This window comes from Pseudorasbora parva, chromosome 3 (assembly GCF_024679245.1).
Source record: "Pseudorasbora parva isolate DD20220531a chromosome 3, ASM2467924v1, whole genome shotgun sequence".
Classification (NCBI taxonomy): Eukaryota; Metazoa; Chordata; class Actinopteri; order Cypriniformes; family Gobionidae; genus Pseudorasbora; species Pseudorasbora parva.
In genome coordinates, this window is record NC_090174.1 from 49355078 (window position 1) to 49371235 (window position 16158).

At 36.6% G+C, this 16158-nt stretch overlaps 1 protein-coding gene across 4 annotated transcripts in view; it reads left to right on the plus strand.

Moving 5' to 3' along the window:
- The window catches only part of si:dkey-215k6.1 (transmembrane protein 132C), a 296798-nt gene that overhangs the window by 215636 nt on the left and 65004 nt on the right, over positions 1-16158 (plus strand). For all 4 annotated transcript variants that reach the window (XM_067439361.1, XM_067439363.1, XM_067439364.1 and 1 more), the window contains one exon: positions 975-1158. In XM_067439361.1, the coding sequence (XP_067295462.1) occupies positions 975-1158 (184 nt within the window). The remainder of the gene's footprint in view (positions 1-974; positions 1159-16158) is intronic.

Below are 16158 nucleotides of genomic sequence, written 5' to 3' on the forward strand. Positions count from 1 at the left end.
ACAGCAAAATAGCACCATAGATTTGTTTGCGCCGGAACACGCCTCCTTTTTTTGTGCTGAACCGCCCAGGGAGCGCAAGTTCATTCACTAGTTTAGCGACGTGCTTCTGTGGAGGGAAAAGCGCACTTTGCGCGGGTGCAAAATAGGAATGACACATGCGTCGGTGTACAAAGTCAATTGCGCTGGGTGCAAGATAGGGCCCTGTGTCTCTTAAGAAAATTTTGGACTAAACTGCTTAATTCATATGGATTTTACAATCTCTTAATGAGCTTTTTGAAGCGTCAGTGTCACTCGGGTAGCTGTCTAGGGAGGGACAGACATCTTTCAGGTTAAATGTTCTTCATTTGTATAATAGATACATATAAAATAAAATATTTCAAGTATATCATCAAGACCCTATAAAACAGTGCCATGAAAACAGTAATTATTGCACATCTTTGTTTAAAGTGTTGAGAAAAAGTAAAGTGGGATAGTAAATGGGATAGTAAAGTGTCCATCAGATGCGCACTTTAGTACCTTGTTGGAAGCTTTCAGTCATCCAGGTGCACTCTTTTATGAGTACTGTGAACTGCTCTTTTCACCTACTGTTTTCACCTATTATTAGTCAGGTGCAGCCTAAATCATGAAATACCTCTTTGTTATAATGGCTTTTTAAAGCATCATATTTTTTTATACTAAAAGATGTTTTTTATGCTAGTTTTTGTAGGAGGCCAATTGCTATACTGCCCCCTGTTGTTGTGGAGGATGTGTGAATAGACATTGAAACCTGGTAGACTGAGCCGTTGCTATGGAGAGATGGGCAAAGAGGATACTTTAAATGGATTGCTTATGCAGTATTGTGGTTTAAGAGAAGTTGTAGAAGATAAAACCTGTCTCTGGGCAGTAGTGCTAGTACTAAAATCTTTGATCTTCCTTGATTTTAGAATGTCTCTCTCTCGCTCATGCAACATCTGTCTTTCTCTTTTTCTCAACAGACTTGATGGTTCCTTCTATGAGATCATGTGGGTGGACTTTGAGATTGACAATTTCATCAACCTGCGGTCATCGCAGTCCATCCGCTGGCAGATAGAGTATCCCTCCACCGGAGCATCTGCTGAAGTCACTTCCACTGTATATATCAGCCAGAGAGACCTACAGGGTATTGTACCCATTGCTGAGGTGAGAACGCATCATTCACACAGCCTTATCTCAATGTTTTCTAGCATTATCCTTAGGTAATATGTATTTATTCCCAAATACTTCACCAATGTTTTTTTCTTTAATTCATAGATAAAAATTGTAGAAATTTCTGTGATATTTTGAACAACAAAATAAATCATATTTCATTTCATAAATATAGTCCCTTTTAAACAGGGATAATGGAAATTATTTAAATATCAATAAAAATACACACGTCCTTTAACAGAACACTTAAACAAGTTTATCTGACAGAAGGTCCTGAAAATGCATTTAGATTTCAGCTTTGAATAACATTCTAGTCCTTTCCCTTCTGGAGCCTGAATTCCCATTGAATAAAACTGATGCTTACAGCATTTTATGGTTAATTTACATATTTTTCATGACAATTAAGCAAAACTCATTTATTTATTTATTTTAAAAAGTCACATTGAGTCAGTTCCCTAGCCAGAGTTCTCCGTTAACTCCAGCACCTGTTAGTCTCGCAGCGGAAGAGTTTTGTCTCCATCCAACAGTCAGGTCCATTTTTGGACCTGGAGATGATACCGTCTAACTGACATATAAAGCAACCCGCAACAGTTTGTTGTGTTTTGAAATGTGCTATTTAGGGACAGGCAGTGCTGAATTTTGATGATGAAATTTTATCACTCAACAAAATCATCCACATGAACTGTGCTTTAAGCAAGTGGGGATTGTGCTCAATAGGGATTTAAGTCTTTCAGTCTTCTAGACAAGCAGCCTCCTGTGGTTCTGTGTGATATGAGCAACAATACTTTGTCATGTCAGAACCATAGGACGCAAAGAACGCTTATAGCAAATAGACAGCAGCAGCTATCTTTGTGCTCTCCAAAACACAGCATGAGCAGTCAATAGTGAAGATGAAAGAGATGTAGGGGTATGTTTGGCTCAAAGTTATAGCTGGTCTGAGGAATTTCCTCTGTAAAATGCCCGCCTTGTTGACCGCATTAAATACAGACTACTAAATCTTAATTTATCTTTATCTTCTTTTTATTTGTGTATTTTTAATGCCTTTACATATTGATGAGAGATATTATTGAGTTGACGGGAAATAATAATATGAAAAAGAGAGGAGAAGAGGACCAGGACATGATGTGGTCCTAAGTGTCAACTGCATCAACACTTGTGATAACCACTAGGCCACGACCTAAACACTTCTTCTTTTGACCTTCAGATAGGTCAGGTCATGTGTTCCTCCCTTGCTGTTTGGAGCTCCATGAGACATGTTCCTTCAGCAGGGGGGAGAGGTGACTCTCACAGCCCCAAACTGGGCTCTCCTGCTGTGGTACATGATTCCAGCCAAACCCATCAGCTTTCTCTCACCATGGAGCCTCTCGCAGTGTTGAATGGCTGTTTCCACTGTGGGGCAAAGTCATAGAGATGCGGGAAGATAAGAGTGTATTTTTCAGTAAAAAAAAAAAATAAATAATAATAATAATAATAATAATAATAATAATAATAATAAAAATAAATAAATAAATATATATAATAAAAAAGCAATAAATACTTTTATTTACAAAATAAATGCAGCCATGGAGACTTCTTCCAAATACATTTACATTTTTATACCCATAAAAAATTTATATAAAAATATATAAGGTATTTACATTTTTATGTACATATATAAAACATATCTAGAGTAAAAATGTGACAACACTTTAAAATAAGGTCCCGTTAGTTAATACTTCAATGCAACTAACACAGAACAATACATTTTTGTTAACGTCAGTTCATAAAAATTCAGCGTATTGTTTGGTCATGTTAGCGTAGGTCTGTTTAATATTATTTACAGATTTGAATTATGTATTAGTAAATGTTTAAGTTAACATTTAGCTAAAATGAAAAGCTTTAAATGTTTTTAAATTAATTGTTAATGTTAAATAATGTAGTTTAAATAATGTTAACAAATTAAACCCTTTTGTAAATATTTAAAATAAAAAAATGTGTTTGTATTATTGTATTATAAATGATCTATTACCTTCTATTTTTCTTTCCATCTTCTCTGAAATCCAGTCAAAACCTCTTAAAGTTAGAGCTTGTTAGAGTCCTTGAGTACCTGTCAGTAAAAAAAGACAGAGACACATGACATCAGAGACTTTCAGGCAGAAAAGGTCAGAAGATGAAAGGCGGCCCATGCTGGAGTTCTGGACTTCCTTTGGAAGTGGCTCAACACTGATCATTAACAAAGAACACGCACCCACACACACGCATACACACACACACAAAGTGAAAAACGATAGGCAAAATGAGGATAATTTTTTTGTAGAAGATTGACTTTATACATCAGTGATGGTAAGTAATGAACTGTACCACAGATGTCATTTAATTTCTACATCAAAAACTCGCTTTTAAACCCATCCTGTGTAGATTTACCCCATAAATAAACTCTTAACAGGACATATTTGTGCTCAGAGTAGCTTTTAGTACTTGGTGAGTTCCAGCAGAGATACGACCTATTAGCAGTAATTTGCCTTGCTGTGTAGACGCTATTTTACCCACAATGAGTATGTACTGAAAGAGGCTATTTCGCCCCTCTCCTCTCTTTGGTGTTGAAAGCCAGTTTTAAATTGGATCAGTGTGTCTGTTTCCTTACATCTGAGGTGCTGTGTAATTCTGCTTTGGGCTTGTTAGGGTGTTTTAAGCCCCAGACGGTGATACCTCCAGGCCATTTCCTTAGCTTTTCTCTCTCTCTCTCTCTCTCTCTCTCTCTCTCTCTCTCTCTCTCTCTCTCTCTCTCTCTCTCTCTCTCTCTCTCTCTCTCTCTCTCTCTCTATTACGTCATCAGTTTTTACACTATTTGCCTCACACTCACCTTTCCCTCTGTGTGTGTTCTGTATGTGAACCCTCTTTCTTATCTTTCTTGCTATGTGTGCGTGTGTTTCATGCAGTTTGATTTGTTCCCAGCGGAGTGAGCAGAAGCAGTTGAGTGTCTGAGTGGTAATTAATTCTTAATTGGAACACTTGTTTATCTTTGTTGTTTGAAGATTCCAATGAGTTGCTGAAATACCCAGCGGGCCATGTAGCTACGAGAGGGGCGGGGCTTTCAGCTGCGCTGCTTAATACCAGTCTGCCTGCGTTTGTTTACATTAGGAAAGATAGCAAGAGCGGGACAAGTGAGCGAGAGAGGGAGTGTGCAATGCTTAATAGCGGTCGTATTTGAAATTACAAATTTGCACGGCGATGAGCCGTTGCTATGGAGAGATGGGCAAAGAGGATACTTTAAATGAATTGCTTATGCAGTATTGTGGTTTATTTCGATTACTGTTTCATGTTGTGTGAATGATTAATGGGTAATAGCAATTGAGATATATGGAAATATAAAGACAATCACAGCATGAGCGATTGAGGGGGATGGATGCGTTTCATGACGAATCAGGGCAGTAGAGAAGACTTCGGAAATGAGGAGGCAACATCTTGTATGCGAGATTGGGCTTTTCAGAATGTAAATTTGTGGTTCATTTTTCATTCAATGTTTATACAGTTTCCATATGGCACATGGGACATCATTTTAACTTTGTTACACACACACACATGTCTGGTTCACTATATTTGTTGGGACTCTCCATGTTTTTTATACTGTTCAAACCGTATTTTATATCCCCCTCCACTGCCCCTGCCCCTAAACCTACTCATCACAGGAAACATTCTGCATTTTTACTTTCTCAAAAAACTCATCCTGTATGATTTATAAGCCTTTTGAATAGTGGGGACCGCTGGCTGGCCCCCACAATATAGGTAATCTCAGGTTTGACTATCCTTATGGGGACATTTGGTCCTCGCAATGTAATATAAAGAAGGACACGCACGCACACACACACACACACACACACACACAGACAGATATATACTGTAATATATCTTGAGCAAAATAAGCCAGCTGACATTCAGAATTTTATTTTGAATGCATACAAATGTATTTTATGTCTTTTAAGTTTGTCAAGAGATTTAAAGCACCTTTTTTGAAGAGTGTGCATGTGCGAAGGTGCTCTGGTACGCTGTAGTACAAGCCTATATGAATCTGGAAATAAAGCTAAATTTATAGCAAAAAATTCTAGCTTGAATTTGATTTCATAATAATTCATTAAAAGCTGTTATTATTCCACCACCTGTGTGACTTTATTAACCAACGTGGTTGAACGACAGATTTGCGACCGTATGGTTTCGGGAAGCTATCTTGACTAGCTAGTTGATTTCTTCAACCCTGCAACATACTACTATAGCAGTGAGTTACATCGTTGTATGGGAAACGTACCCCAGATCAGTTATTTTGTTGAGAAAAATTACATTTTATGAAGATTTGACAACTTTGTATTACAGTGGAATTACACTGATGTGTTTTTATAGGTGGCATCAATTATTCATTCACTTGGAAGTGATAAGTGATTTAATTAAATGTAGAATTATGTGTAAGTAACACTATTATTATTTGTTTTTCAAACTGAATATTTTATGAAAGGTAAAGAAGTGCAAAGTTAGCTGTTTGAGCTGACAATTGTGTGAAAAAATATTCTGAACTGCTTTTAGGGACAGTATTAACGCTATGAAACCCCTAACATGAATAACCTATATTTTAAAGCTTAGAAACTCAGCTTTTTAATGTGTTTAACTTGAACCATTTTGATCAACTCTTTTAATGAGTGCTGAGTAGTCCCAAAAAAAACGGAATGTGCCACCTAGCTATGAAAGTACTGCTCAGCACTCATTAAAAAGCTGAGTTTCTAAGCTTTAAAAAAAACAAGCTCTACGAAAATTGAATATTCATATTTTTCAAAACTAGTGTCTTGATCTGAACAACATATGCAATTTGAAAGCTTAAAGCTTGTTTTCATAATTTATGATGTCATTAACATCATACAGCTAGAACTTTGACTAAACTTGAGCAAGTTTTTATACGTGAAGCCCCGCATTTATGTTGTACGTTTTCACTTGTAACTTCATGGAACTTCATGTAACAAGTGGGATTTTTTTATTGGCAAAAAAATGAAATGAAAATAGCACATCATTATTCACAGCAGATTCTCACGATTATAAAGCGTAAACTCGCCATAACCCGTCACTTAGATCTAAAGATATTCTCTAGTGGAGTTAATACAACTCCACAGGTGCACACAGTAGTAAAGTCAAATGTAGCTTTCACGTTCTGTTTATGCTTGTAACTTTATGAAACATGCACAGATTGTAGAAAAGCATTACAGTGGGTGCTCCGATTTAAGTCCAAAATCAACACGGTCCATTGTGTCGATCACTAGGTAATCTTCACAGAGGAACAACATAAAAAAATTAAAAAAAAATATTGCCTTCCAGGTGTCAAGGGCTAAACAATAAGGCTACCTTGGTTCCAAATGCTATCACCACAAAATTAGTTTCAGATGCAGCTAACATGTAGGGAAACTTTACCAAAAAAGAATTTTCCTCCTGCCTTTCCGGAGTTATTGAATGTCAAATAAGAAAGATGTATACATTTTTTTGTCTTTTATCAGCAGTTTCTCAGCATGAGAATGTCAAAATGTAATGATTTTTTTTCTTCTAAAAATGTAAAACGTTTTCTATCAAATGAAACCTACCCTTTGAGTCTCTATAGTTTTGGAGTTATTGTTTTTTATCTTTATAAAAAAAAATATATATATTGCAACTCCTCAAATGCCTTCACTGCTTAAAGGCCCTGTAGTAATGATTCATTACATTTTACAGTTTTTATAAGACTATAAATACATAAATTAATTCAAGAAATTATGTTTAAGAAAAACTGTTTTTCAGAATTTGTTCCCTTTATTGTACATTTTGTCATTCTATATTTTTAAAGCTTTTTTTATTTGTAAAGCTTTTTGTTTGTTATTAGGGCTATTTTATGTCAAAACATGGTTTACTGTTATTATGTTTCATATACCATACGTTGATATTCTATTCTAATACTTTACATATTTACTAATATCAAGTCCAGTCAAGTGCACTTTTTGAACATTTTTATATTGAGAAATAACTATAATTCTTTGTATCTGTTATGTTACTAACAATTTGTTATTTGTAATAATGTTTTTGGACCATTAGTGAACAAATTCTCGATAAAGTGTGATGTCGTGAATAAAACTTTAAGAGTTAAATGGACTCTGATCACCGATCATTTCAGGTTCAGTGATGAACTTGTTGTGAATGGTGAGCTGTTTACTTTATTTCCATCAATTTGACACATTCTGAACGATTTGCAGAAAGATTGCAAACTATAAGAGGCCATTCTTACTGACAGGGTAATCAGCCAATCACCATTGATATGCAGTCATCCTCTCTCTTAATTCACCATTATCAGGTCACACTTTAGAGCTTCAGTGAATATATCATCCTCCTTCTGAAAGATTAACCAATGGTGTCGCTGTTGCTGTCTGTCACTTTAAAAAACGTCACGTCATCATTTAAAGTAAATGAGAAGCGTTAACGCCAACGCCCTGTATGAATGCAGCATTAAAGAGAAAGAAATGATCACATTCAATCGCTCCGTGCTGCCTTTTGAACTGAGATGCCTCTACTGTCACGGCACAATAAAGAGCATACAAATTGAATTTTTTGGTTGAGTTTCGTGTTAAAATGGATAGAATTTGAACTATTTTTCTTTATGAAGACACCTTATTTCTTATTGAATGTAACAAAACGCAGAGTTTCTTGTGATTACTGGTGGTAAGGCTGCAACCTTGTGTACATTGTGTACACATAAATGGTAAATGGACTGCATTTATATAGTACTTTCAAACAGCTTTACATTTTTGCCTCACATTCACCCATTCATAAACTGACGGCGATGTCAGCCATGTAAGGCACCTTCCAGCTCGTCTGGAGCAGCTGGGTTATAGGTGTCTTGCTCATGGACACCTCAACACTTGGTCAGGTGGAACCGGGGATTGAACCACCAACCTTCTGTTTTTTAGACAACTTACATGAACCATGAACATCAAGTCAGTGGTTCATGTACAATTTGTCTTATGTGCCGCCCACAAATGTGAAAATCCGAAACTTTGCGGGAAAATATATGAAATATATGTCATATGAATATATGACTTTTTAATCAAATGTCAAGGAAGAAATTAGGTTTGTTGCATAAGGTAAAGTGAGATCAACCACAACCATGGGCCAGGGCTGGACCGGGCCAGCAGGGAACAAGGGGTAGGGTGTGCCATGACAGTGCCGTACATAACGTGTGTGGCATATCGTTCTATTTCGGTTAGGTTTGAATATTGTTATATCCCTATTATTTTCTAATCCTCAATGCCTTTCTTGCCTCCTTTGATGAAACCTCCATGAGAAAGAGGGGTCTGCAGCAGTGGCCAGACCTGCTGGGATTGGTGCTTCAATGTAATTAAAGATAGGAAATTTAAACAAATTATCGCCTGAAGCAATTCATTTCAGCCATTACCTTTAATATCTCAACCGTACCTTTATATGGCACCTTCAAGTTTTTCCACATACTCACCGTATTGGTGTCTCTATATCTCTGTGCGTCTTCCTCATTAGCTTACTTTGAGCAAGCAGAGGATGGTTGAGGAGAGAGAGAGAGAGAGAGAGAGAGAGAGAGAGAGAGAGAGAGAGAGAGAGAGAGAGCAGTCTTGTCTATATTTATCACAGGCTTTACATGGAGCTGCCATGCCTAGTTTTAATAATACGGTATGATGAATGGATGTTTCCCACAGGTCAGAGAAATAGTGGAGGAAACAGTGGCATCGGAAAAAGAAAGTCCTAAAACGAGAGCGTAAATGGGGATGTTTTGCATTTTTTCCAGAGTGTTTAATAGTCAGACTCTCCCTTTTGTGTTTCTGAATAAGACAGAGCGCCGTATTCCGAGGGCCTGGAAGACGGCGGCTCCAGGGACCGGAGCCCCTAACAGGCCTAACGGAGGCACACAGTCCGCCAAGGGCTTTGATCACTGTTCTATTCATTGTTGCCTTGCCAACTTAGATTTATCACTCCCTCTTCAGGGGCTGTTTTACCCTCCTAATACAATCAACAACACAAAAAACAAAATAAAATATAGCCCATCAGGAAGTAAATGCAATCAATAGCTAAGGTACGAGCAAAACAAAGTAATCAAATGAAGAAATAGGTAGGGTTTTCTTTTCGGAAGAGGAATATTCTTCAGCATGTCAAGAATACCGCAGAGAAAATCTATATGAAGGCATTTATAGGGAAAGCAATTCTGATTGTTCTTGACTGGTAGACAGTTTATTAAGGACAATCATGATAATTACAGCTGTCAGAGCCCTGACTCAGTGGTGGATCACATGTTTGTGACACATAGGAGTTTTGAATGACTTTTGCAAATTGCTGCTTTCACTAATTTGGTACTTTTCTTTTTTGTGTTACTGTTTATCACTCGCTTCTTGTAATACAAGCCACTTTCCATGAGAAAGATGAAAACATTTTTTCCGCCTTACAGCAAAGTGTCAGTAAAAGAGATGACTAACCTTGAGAATTCTTGGTCCACCTCACTAGGTCAATCCATATATTATTAAATTACTGTGTTAAAAACTGTTAAAAACACGTTGAACACTCTGGGGTCCCTTATTTAAAGATCACACTCATGCTACTCCCGATCAAAAGTGGCCCCATTAAAATCAGTGTGTAAGAGTGGTTCAGGCTGCAGGGTTGATGCCCAATGACTAAAGAAACATCAGCAAGATGGCTGAAAACTGTACATTTCTCATCTTTTATCACCCACTGCTAACTATACCAATGATGGAAATATGTGCAGTTACAATTGCAAAATATGTGGGAGAGCATTGCTATAATGTAAATATATTGTGTTGCAATAGGTACACTTTAAAAACTCTGGGTTAAAAACAACCCATTTTGGGTTGGAAATGGAAAACCCCAGAAATGGGGTTGTTTGAATGGTTCCATTCACTGGGTTCAAACGACCCAATTTCCGGGTTTGTCCATTTTCAAACCAACTATGGTTGTTTTTAACCCAGCGTTTTTTAGAGTGTAGTACATCAAAGTTAATCCTGAATCAAAACTAGTTAGCACGTCATTTGTAATTTAAAGTATTTAATATGATTATGGTTACACTTAAAATAGTTACAAAATTGATATATTGGATGACAATAACTTGTACCATTTATTGTATCCAGTGTATGTAGAATGTTACCTGTGGGATAGAAAGAGAGTGAGAGTAAGAGAAAGAGACAAAGAAATGAAGAGCAGGGAGAAGAGGAGAAGTTAACAGTTAATAGTTACATTTATATAGAGCTTTTCTGTGTACTCAAAGTGCTTTACATATGGGGTGGGTGGGGGTGGGGGGGTGCTCAACCACTACCAATGTGCAGCATCCACCTGGCATCTGACCAGCTGATTGGTGGAGAGGAAACAGAGTGATGAAGCCAATCAGTATATGGGGATGATTAGTAGGCCATGATGGATAGAGGCCAATGGGCAAATTTGGCCAGGATGCCGGGGTTAAATCCCACTCTTTTCCGAAGGACATCCTGGGATTTCAATGACCACAGAGAGTCATCAACACCTCTTTCTCTTTATATATATATTTGTATGATTATATTTGTATGATTTTATATATATATATATATATATATATATATATATATATATATATATATATATATATATATATATATATATATATATATATATATATATATATAGGTCAAAAGTGACCAAAGGGCACCAGAAGTGAACTGGGCAAGAGGGTTAAATGGTTGCACTTGAGGAATACGTGCATAATCATTCTATTGTGTACAATAGAAAAAAGTTCTCATATAGAAAGAGAGCTGAATAATCCTTTGTGTATCAATTTAATAGAATGTAATTTTTTTTTGTATGATTTTAGTTTGATTCAAGGAGCCGACTAGAGAGATGGCACATCTCCAATATCAACATTTTAAAGAGGCAGTCATTGTATATTACTTTTATGGTTATCTGACATTTTTAATTATTCTCTTTCAAAAACACATATCCTTAATTGTTATTACAAAAACTAATTAAATCTAGAGAAAATGCACATCAATATTTGTCAAGTTCATTGTTCTCAAGTGAGATACTCATGTCTTCTTTACTAAACACTCATCTGAAGGTCCGGCGAGTGTGTCAGAAGAAGAATGAGATGAATAAATGTAGGGCACAGAAACGCACACATTCGCAAAGCTTTCAGAGGCTAATTCTTCAAAAGGCAAAGTAATGGAGCCAAGAGTCACGCCGTAAAGAAAAGAGCACACGCTTACGTGTCAGAGAAAGGGGTTGCAGTGGAGAGCAAACACACACATAGGCCAACGTATGCTGACTCACCTGGATATTACAGCGTGCTTAGTGGAATCATTACACACCAGAGGGTCACGAGGCTGACGCACACACACAGACGGCACAAAATCAAGGTTTGGAGGAAGGTTTCTTGTGGTTCTGGCCCTATTAGGGGGCCTTTAATTCAGAGTGTCATAAAGCTAATTGTCAATTACATCTGATCTATCAGTCTCAGTGCCAGAGCTGCCAAGACCTGCCAAGATGCTCTCGTCGTCTTCTCTCTCACTCTTTCCTTTTCCTCTCCCACCTCTGAGCTCTTCACCTCTAGAGCTTTCTGAGCGTTCTCCTTCAAAGCAGGGCCATTGCACAGCAATTTGGTTCGGTGAAATGGAATTGTGTGCGTGTCCATGAGAGAGAAACTCAGACAGAGAAAATGATTTGCTAGATATCGCTGCCCGTTCGTATTTGTATTCCGCCTATGATCCAAAAAGTGAGGGCAGAGTTCTTCAATGTTTTGCTTGATAAGGCTTGTCGGGAGAACAAAAGTAGGTTGTATTAGCGATTAATCTGAGAAAAAAGCATCCCGCTAATGCTAATGGTATGTGTACACTCTGTTTTTGTATCGCGTTTTCTCCCCAGTTTTCCTATTTGCCTCACTTCTTTACGTCTGCCTTTCTCAGGCCTGCTGGAACAAACGAGAGGTACATTAAAGCATTTAAAGCTGAATTTGTGCTCAGCGGAGACCTGAGCGTCCGCTCTCCCTTCGTGTGTTTAATGGTTTTGCATTAAATCGCCACTAAGTGCCTTCACCAATTTACCTCACACAGCTTATCAATGGGAAACTAGAAAGTGAAGGGAATAACAAGAAGAAGAAAAAAACGCAGAGAATGTCTTTTAGATGGGGGTTAATTACATTTAAAAATGTTTGTATGTACACATTTCAATTTGATCAATGATAATGCACATTTAGAAGGAGAGTGAAATGGTGCCAGAAGTGTCTTTTGATTGCAATGTGTGTGTTTGTGTGTGTCAAGGGTCCACGCTTTTTAGATGAAATGTGAATGTTAGACAGTGTGAAAAATTGATGCTCAGTGTCTCCCTGCTGTTTGAAATGATTTTTAGTTTGGCAGCATCAGTTGTTCAGCTCCCCTGAATTACCTCCTGTTTTACATAATCACATTAGTTTTTAGATTAAACTTTTTGGAAAGTAACTTTATTATTATTATTATTTAATAATCATTTATTTGACCTTTAATTTTAATATTTGTTGGTCCTTCGGTGTGTTTGTTGTGTATTTTATGTACTTCTTTTATATTATTTATGTTGGCATTTGTTATAAAATATAATAATAAATATATGTTATTCTTTTTATAAAGTATGTATATACACACCGCTATTTAAACATTTTGGGACGGTAATATTTTTTTGGTTTTGAAAGTGTCCTACTCACTAAGGATCCATTTATTTAATAACTAATATTGTGAAATGTTATTAACATTTTAATGTTTTTTCTATTTTATTATATTTTTATATGTAATATATTTCTATGATTGTAAAGTGATCATACATTTTTTCAAAAGTCATTACTCCAGTCTTCAGAGTCACGTGGTCCTTCAGATATCATGATGCCGCTGATTAAACATCTATTATTATTATTATATTGTTAGTATTATTATTGTAAGTAGTAGTATTAGTTAAAAAATTGTGCTGCTTAATATTTTTGTATAACTCAAAATTAACTCTTAATATTTTTGTATAACTATTTTTTCCCCCAATTTTTGATTGAATAGAAAGTTCAAAAAGAGCAGCATTTATTTGCAATATCCTTTGTAACATTTTAAATGCCTTTACTGTCACCTTTGATCATTTTAATGTGCCCTAGCTGAATAAGAGTATTCATTTTATTCTAAGAAAAAAAATCGAACTGACCTCAAATTTTTACATTCATTCAAAGGAATTTATGTAAATTTAACAAAGCTGCCTGAAATCAACCTAAGTGGATGTTGAATTGTTGCTTTTTTCTAAGATAAGAGATTGTTATAGTTATTTACAGCTTTAGTTATTCTATGCCAACAAAGTCAGAAGGAGACAAACACTATTTGTGTTAGACTGCCAAAAAGAGACAGCTATAGGCAGTTAACGGTAACACAGAAGTCCCATTTATTTCCATATAACACAATTAGTTTGTTTTTTATGTAACAGTAACTAACGTTTGCGCAACACTGATTAGCACATACAGGAAATCAACTGAACCACAGAAATGTGGGACATAGGACTTAGCAGCTCCGCTTGTCAACAATAAGCCTTTGAAATTGTGAGACAGGAATGCAGACGCATACAATGGTTATGAAAGACATCTCCTAATTGGATGTTGACATGCTCAAGTGAGCTGTGTGATACAGGAGGAGAAATGTAATGAATCTGCTAATTAGAGGTTAACTTGAAGTGTGCATACAGCTGTCAGAAGTGCGTTTAGTTTTATGCTGATGGCCATGTGCGGCTTGTTTGTCCAGACATTATGTGTCATTTTTCATGTTTATTGTTAGTTTTTCTTGATGCCTTGTGCCAAGGAGTTGACGGCCGAACCGTATTATTTTTGGCTCGTGTTCTGCTGACATTCTAGAGCGTGCAGATTGTTGTTGTAATTATTTCGTTTCTTTAAGGGTGAGAGCGGTATGCGAGTTCATTGCTTTCTGCTGTGACCTGAACATTTCACCAGCGCGATCACTTTTACAGGCCTGTATTTCAAAGCTTAATTATGGCCAGTTATGAGCTGCCATCGAGGCCTTGGAGGTGAACTGTGGGGCTAGATGTTTGTGACCTCCCTGATTTTATGGCTGTTTAGCGTTGTATTAAATACAAGATGAAAGCCATTGCATTTACAGCAGGTGCATGGCGCTGATAATGACAGCCAGCGGTGATGTACTTAGACACAGTGCATTGTGGGGGATCAGGTGACACTGCCGCCTCCCCTTGGGAGTCTGTTTATTTTTATTTGTGCTTAAACTTGCAAGTTTGAAGTTACAAATAATTGGATAGTTTTTCTTACAAAGCAACAAAATAACTTGTCGTTGTAATAACGCTGACATTTACTATGACCTCTTTCTGTACCAACCTGCCTTACCAGAGTGGCATTCACACCATCCTGATCCAGTTCTCTGAAAGTCAGTATCGCCCCAAACCCAAATTGCACCGGATCGAATGGTCTGGCATTGGAATCACCCAGACATGACGCCATAAAATAATTAGAGGCATGTATTGATAATTCCTAAAGTGTTAATGTGCCTTAATTGAGTTCTATTTTTAGCGCACATGCTCTCCATCTACAGAAGTAATGCAGTGTAAATGAGACTAGCACTTTATGCAGTTTCCTGTTAAATCCATATTGACAGAGCCATACGCAGACCGTTATCCTCAGATCTTTAATTAGTAGTGCTTTCTATGGTAAGCATCACTATTTTTCAAAACCCCTAGTTTTAAACTGCATGTGCTCTGGGCATGATGTTTAAAATTATGCAGCTTGTTGAGAACAGGTTAAGTGTGCTTTTTCTCTTCTAAGAAAGTGCAATTCAAATCTCATAGATTATAGATTACAATCTCGTTGTGTTCACTCACAAAACTTTTGCATTCTCCTGAGAAACTTTGCAATCACGGAAATGAAATCTCGTTTTTTTTTTCTTCTTTTTTTTCTTTTCTTCAGAACTTTTGACCGAATCTCAATTACAATTAAAAATTTTAATACTAGTCGACTAAAAAATGTAACTACAATATAATTCACGTAACATTCTCTTTATTAACAATCTGGTTAAAAATGTTCTATTCCAAGTGCACCACAGGCACCTGAAGTGATCATCATGGTGTAAATATAAAACAAATGTCCTGTCTATCTTTGCAGAAAATGTGCATGAAATATGATGGTAAATTTTGTACAAACATGTCTGAAACATATCCTATATACTCAGAAATAATATAAAATAAGAAAAATATTAAATTATTTCTTAACCAAAAAGTAATAAATAACACCAGTAACAGGTTTATTAACAGCAATCTCATTTTTTTTTTTTTTACAGGTTTTTGAATTCAGTTGAGCTATTTGCTATTGTTTTTCTGTTTGGTGGACATGTTTGTCTGTTGTGCTCGTGTCTTTAGCAGCATCTCACTCATGAAACGGCATTCTAAAAACGTAACGCTCAAGTTAGGAAAAGTTCAACTCATGTTTAATATCTTTGCCACTGTTGCCTTTGGCTTTTGGCTTGCTCAGTTGGGGACACCTACATTCAACATTGGTACTATATGGTAATTAAAATTAGCTGGATTACATCACCGTTTTCATCAGAGTGGCTATACAGCCGAATCAAATTCTGTTGCATTAAATTCCTATTAACACTATGAAGCTGAGTTGAAACCATTGGATTTGTAAAAAGTGCTATATAAATAAGGCTGATTTCATTTGTTTAAAGAATATATTCAAATTATGTTTTTTTTCATTCAACTGCCTGCATACTGTTTTTTTCCCCCAATGCAATAATGCATTCTGTGTTATACGTTCACACGAGAGCGGGTAATCAGTCGTGCCATCATAAATAATTTTCTTCTCTTAACAGTTATCATTAGCCTGACAAGCCAGACCCACATCAAGATGTTTGGTCTGGGAACTCACAATTGACAGGGCTCAATCCGAGGGGCGGATAAACGGTTGTCTTTCAAACTCCCTCTGCACGCGATAGGATA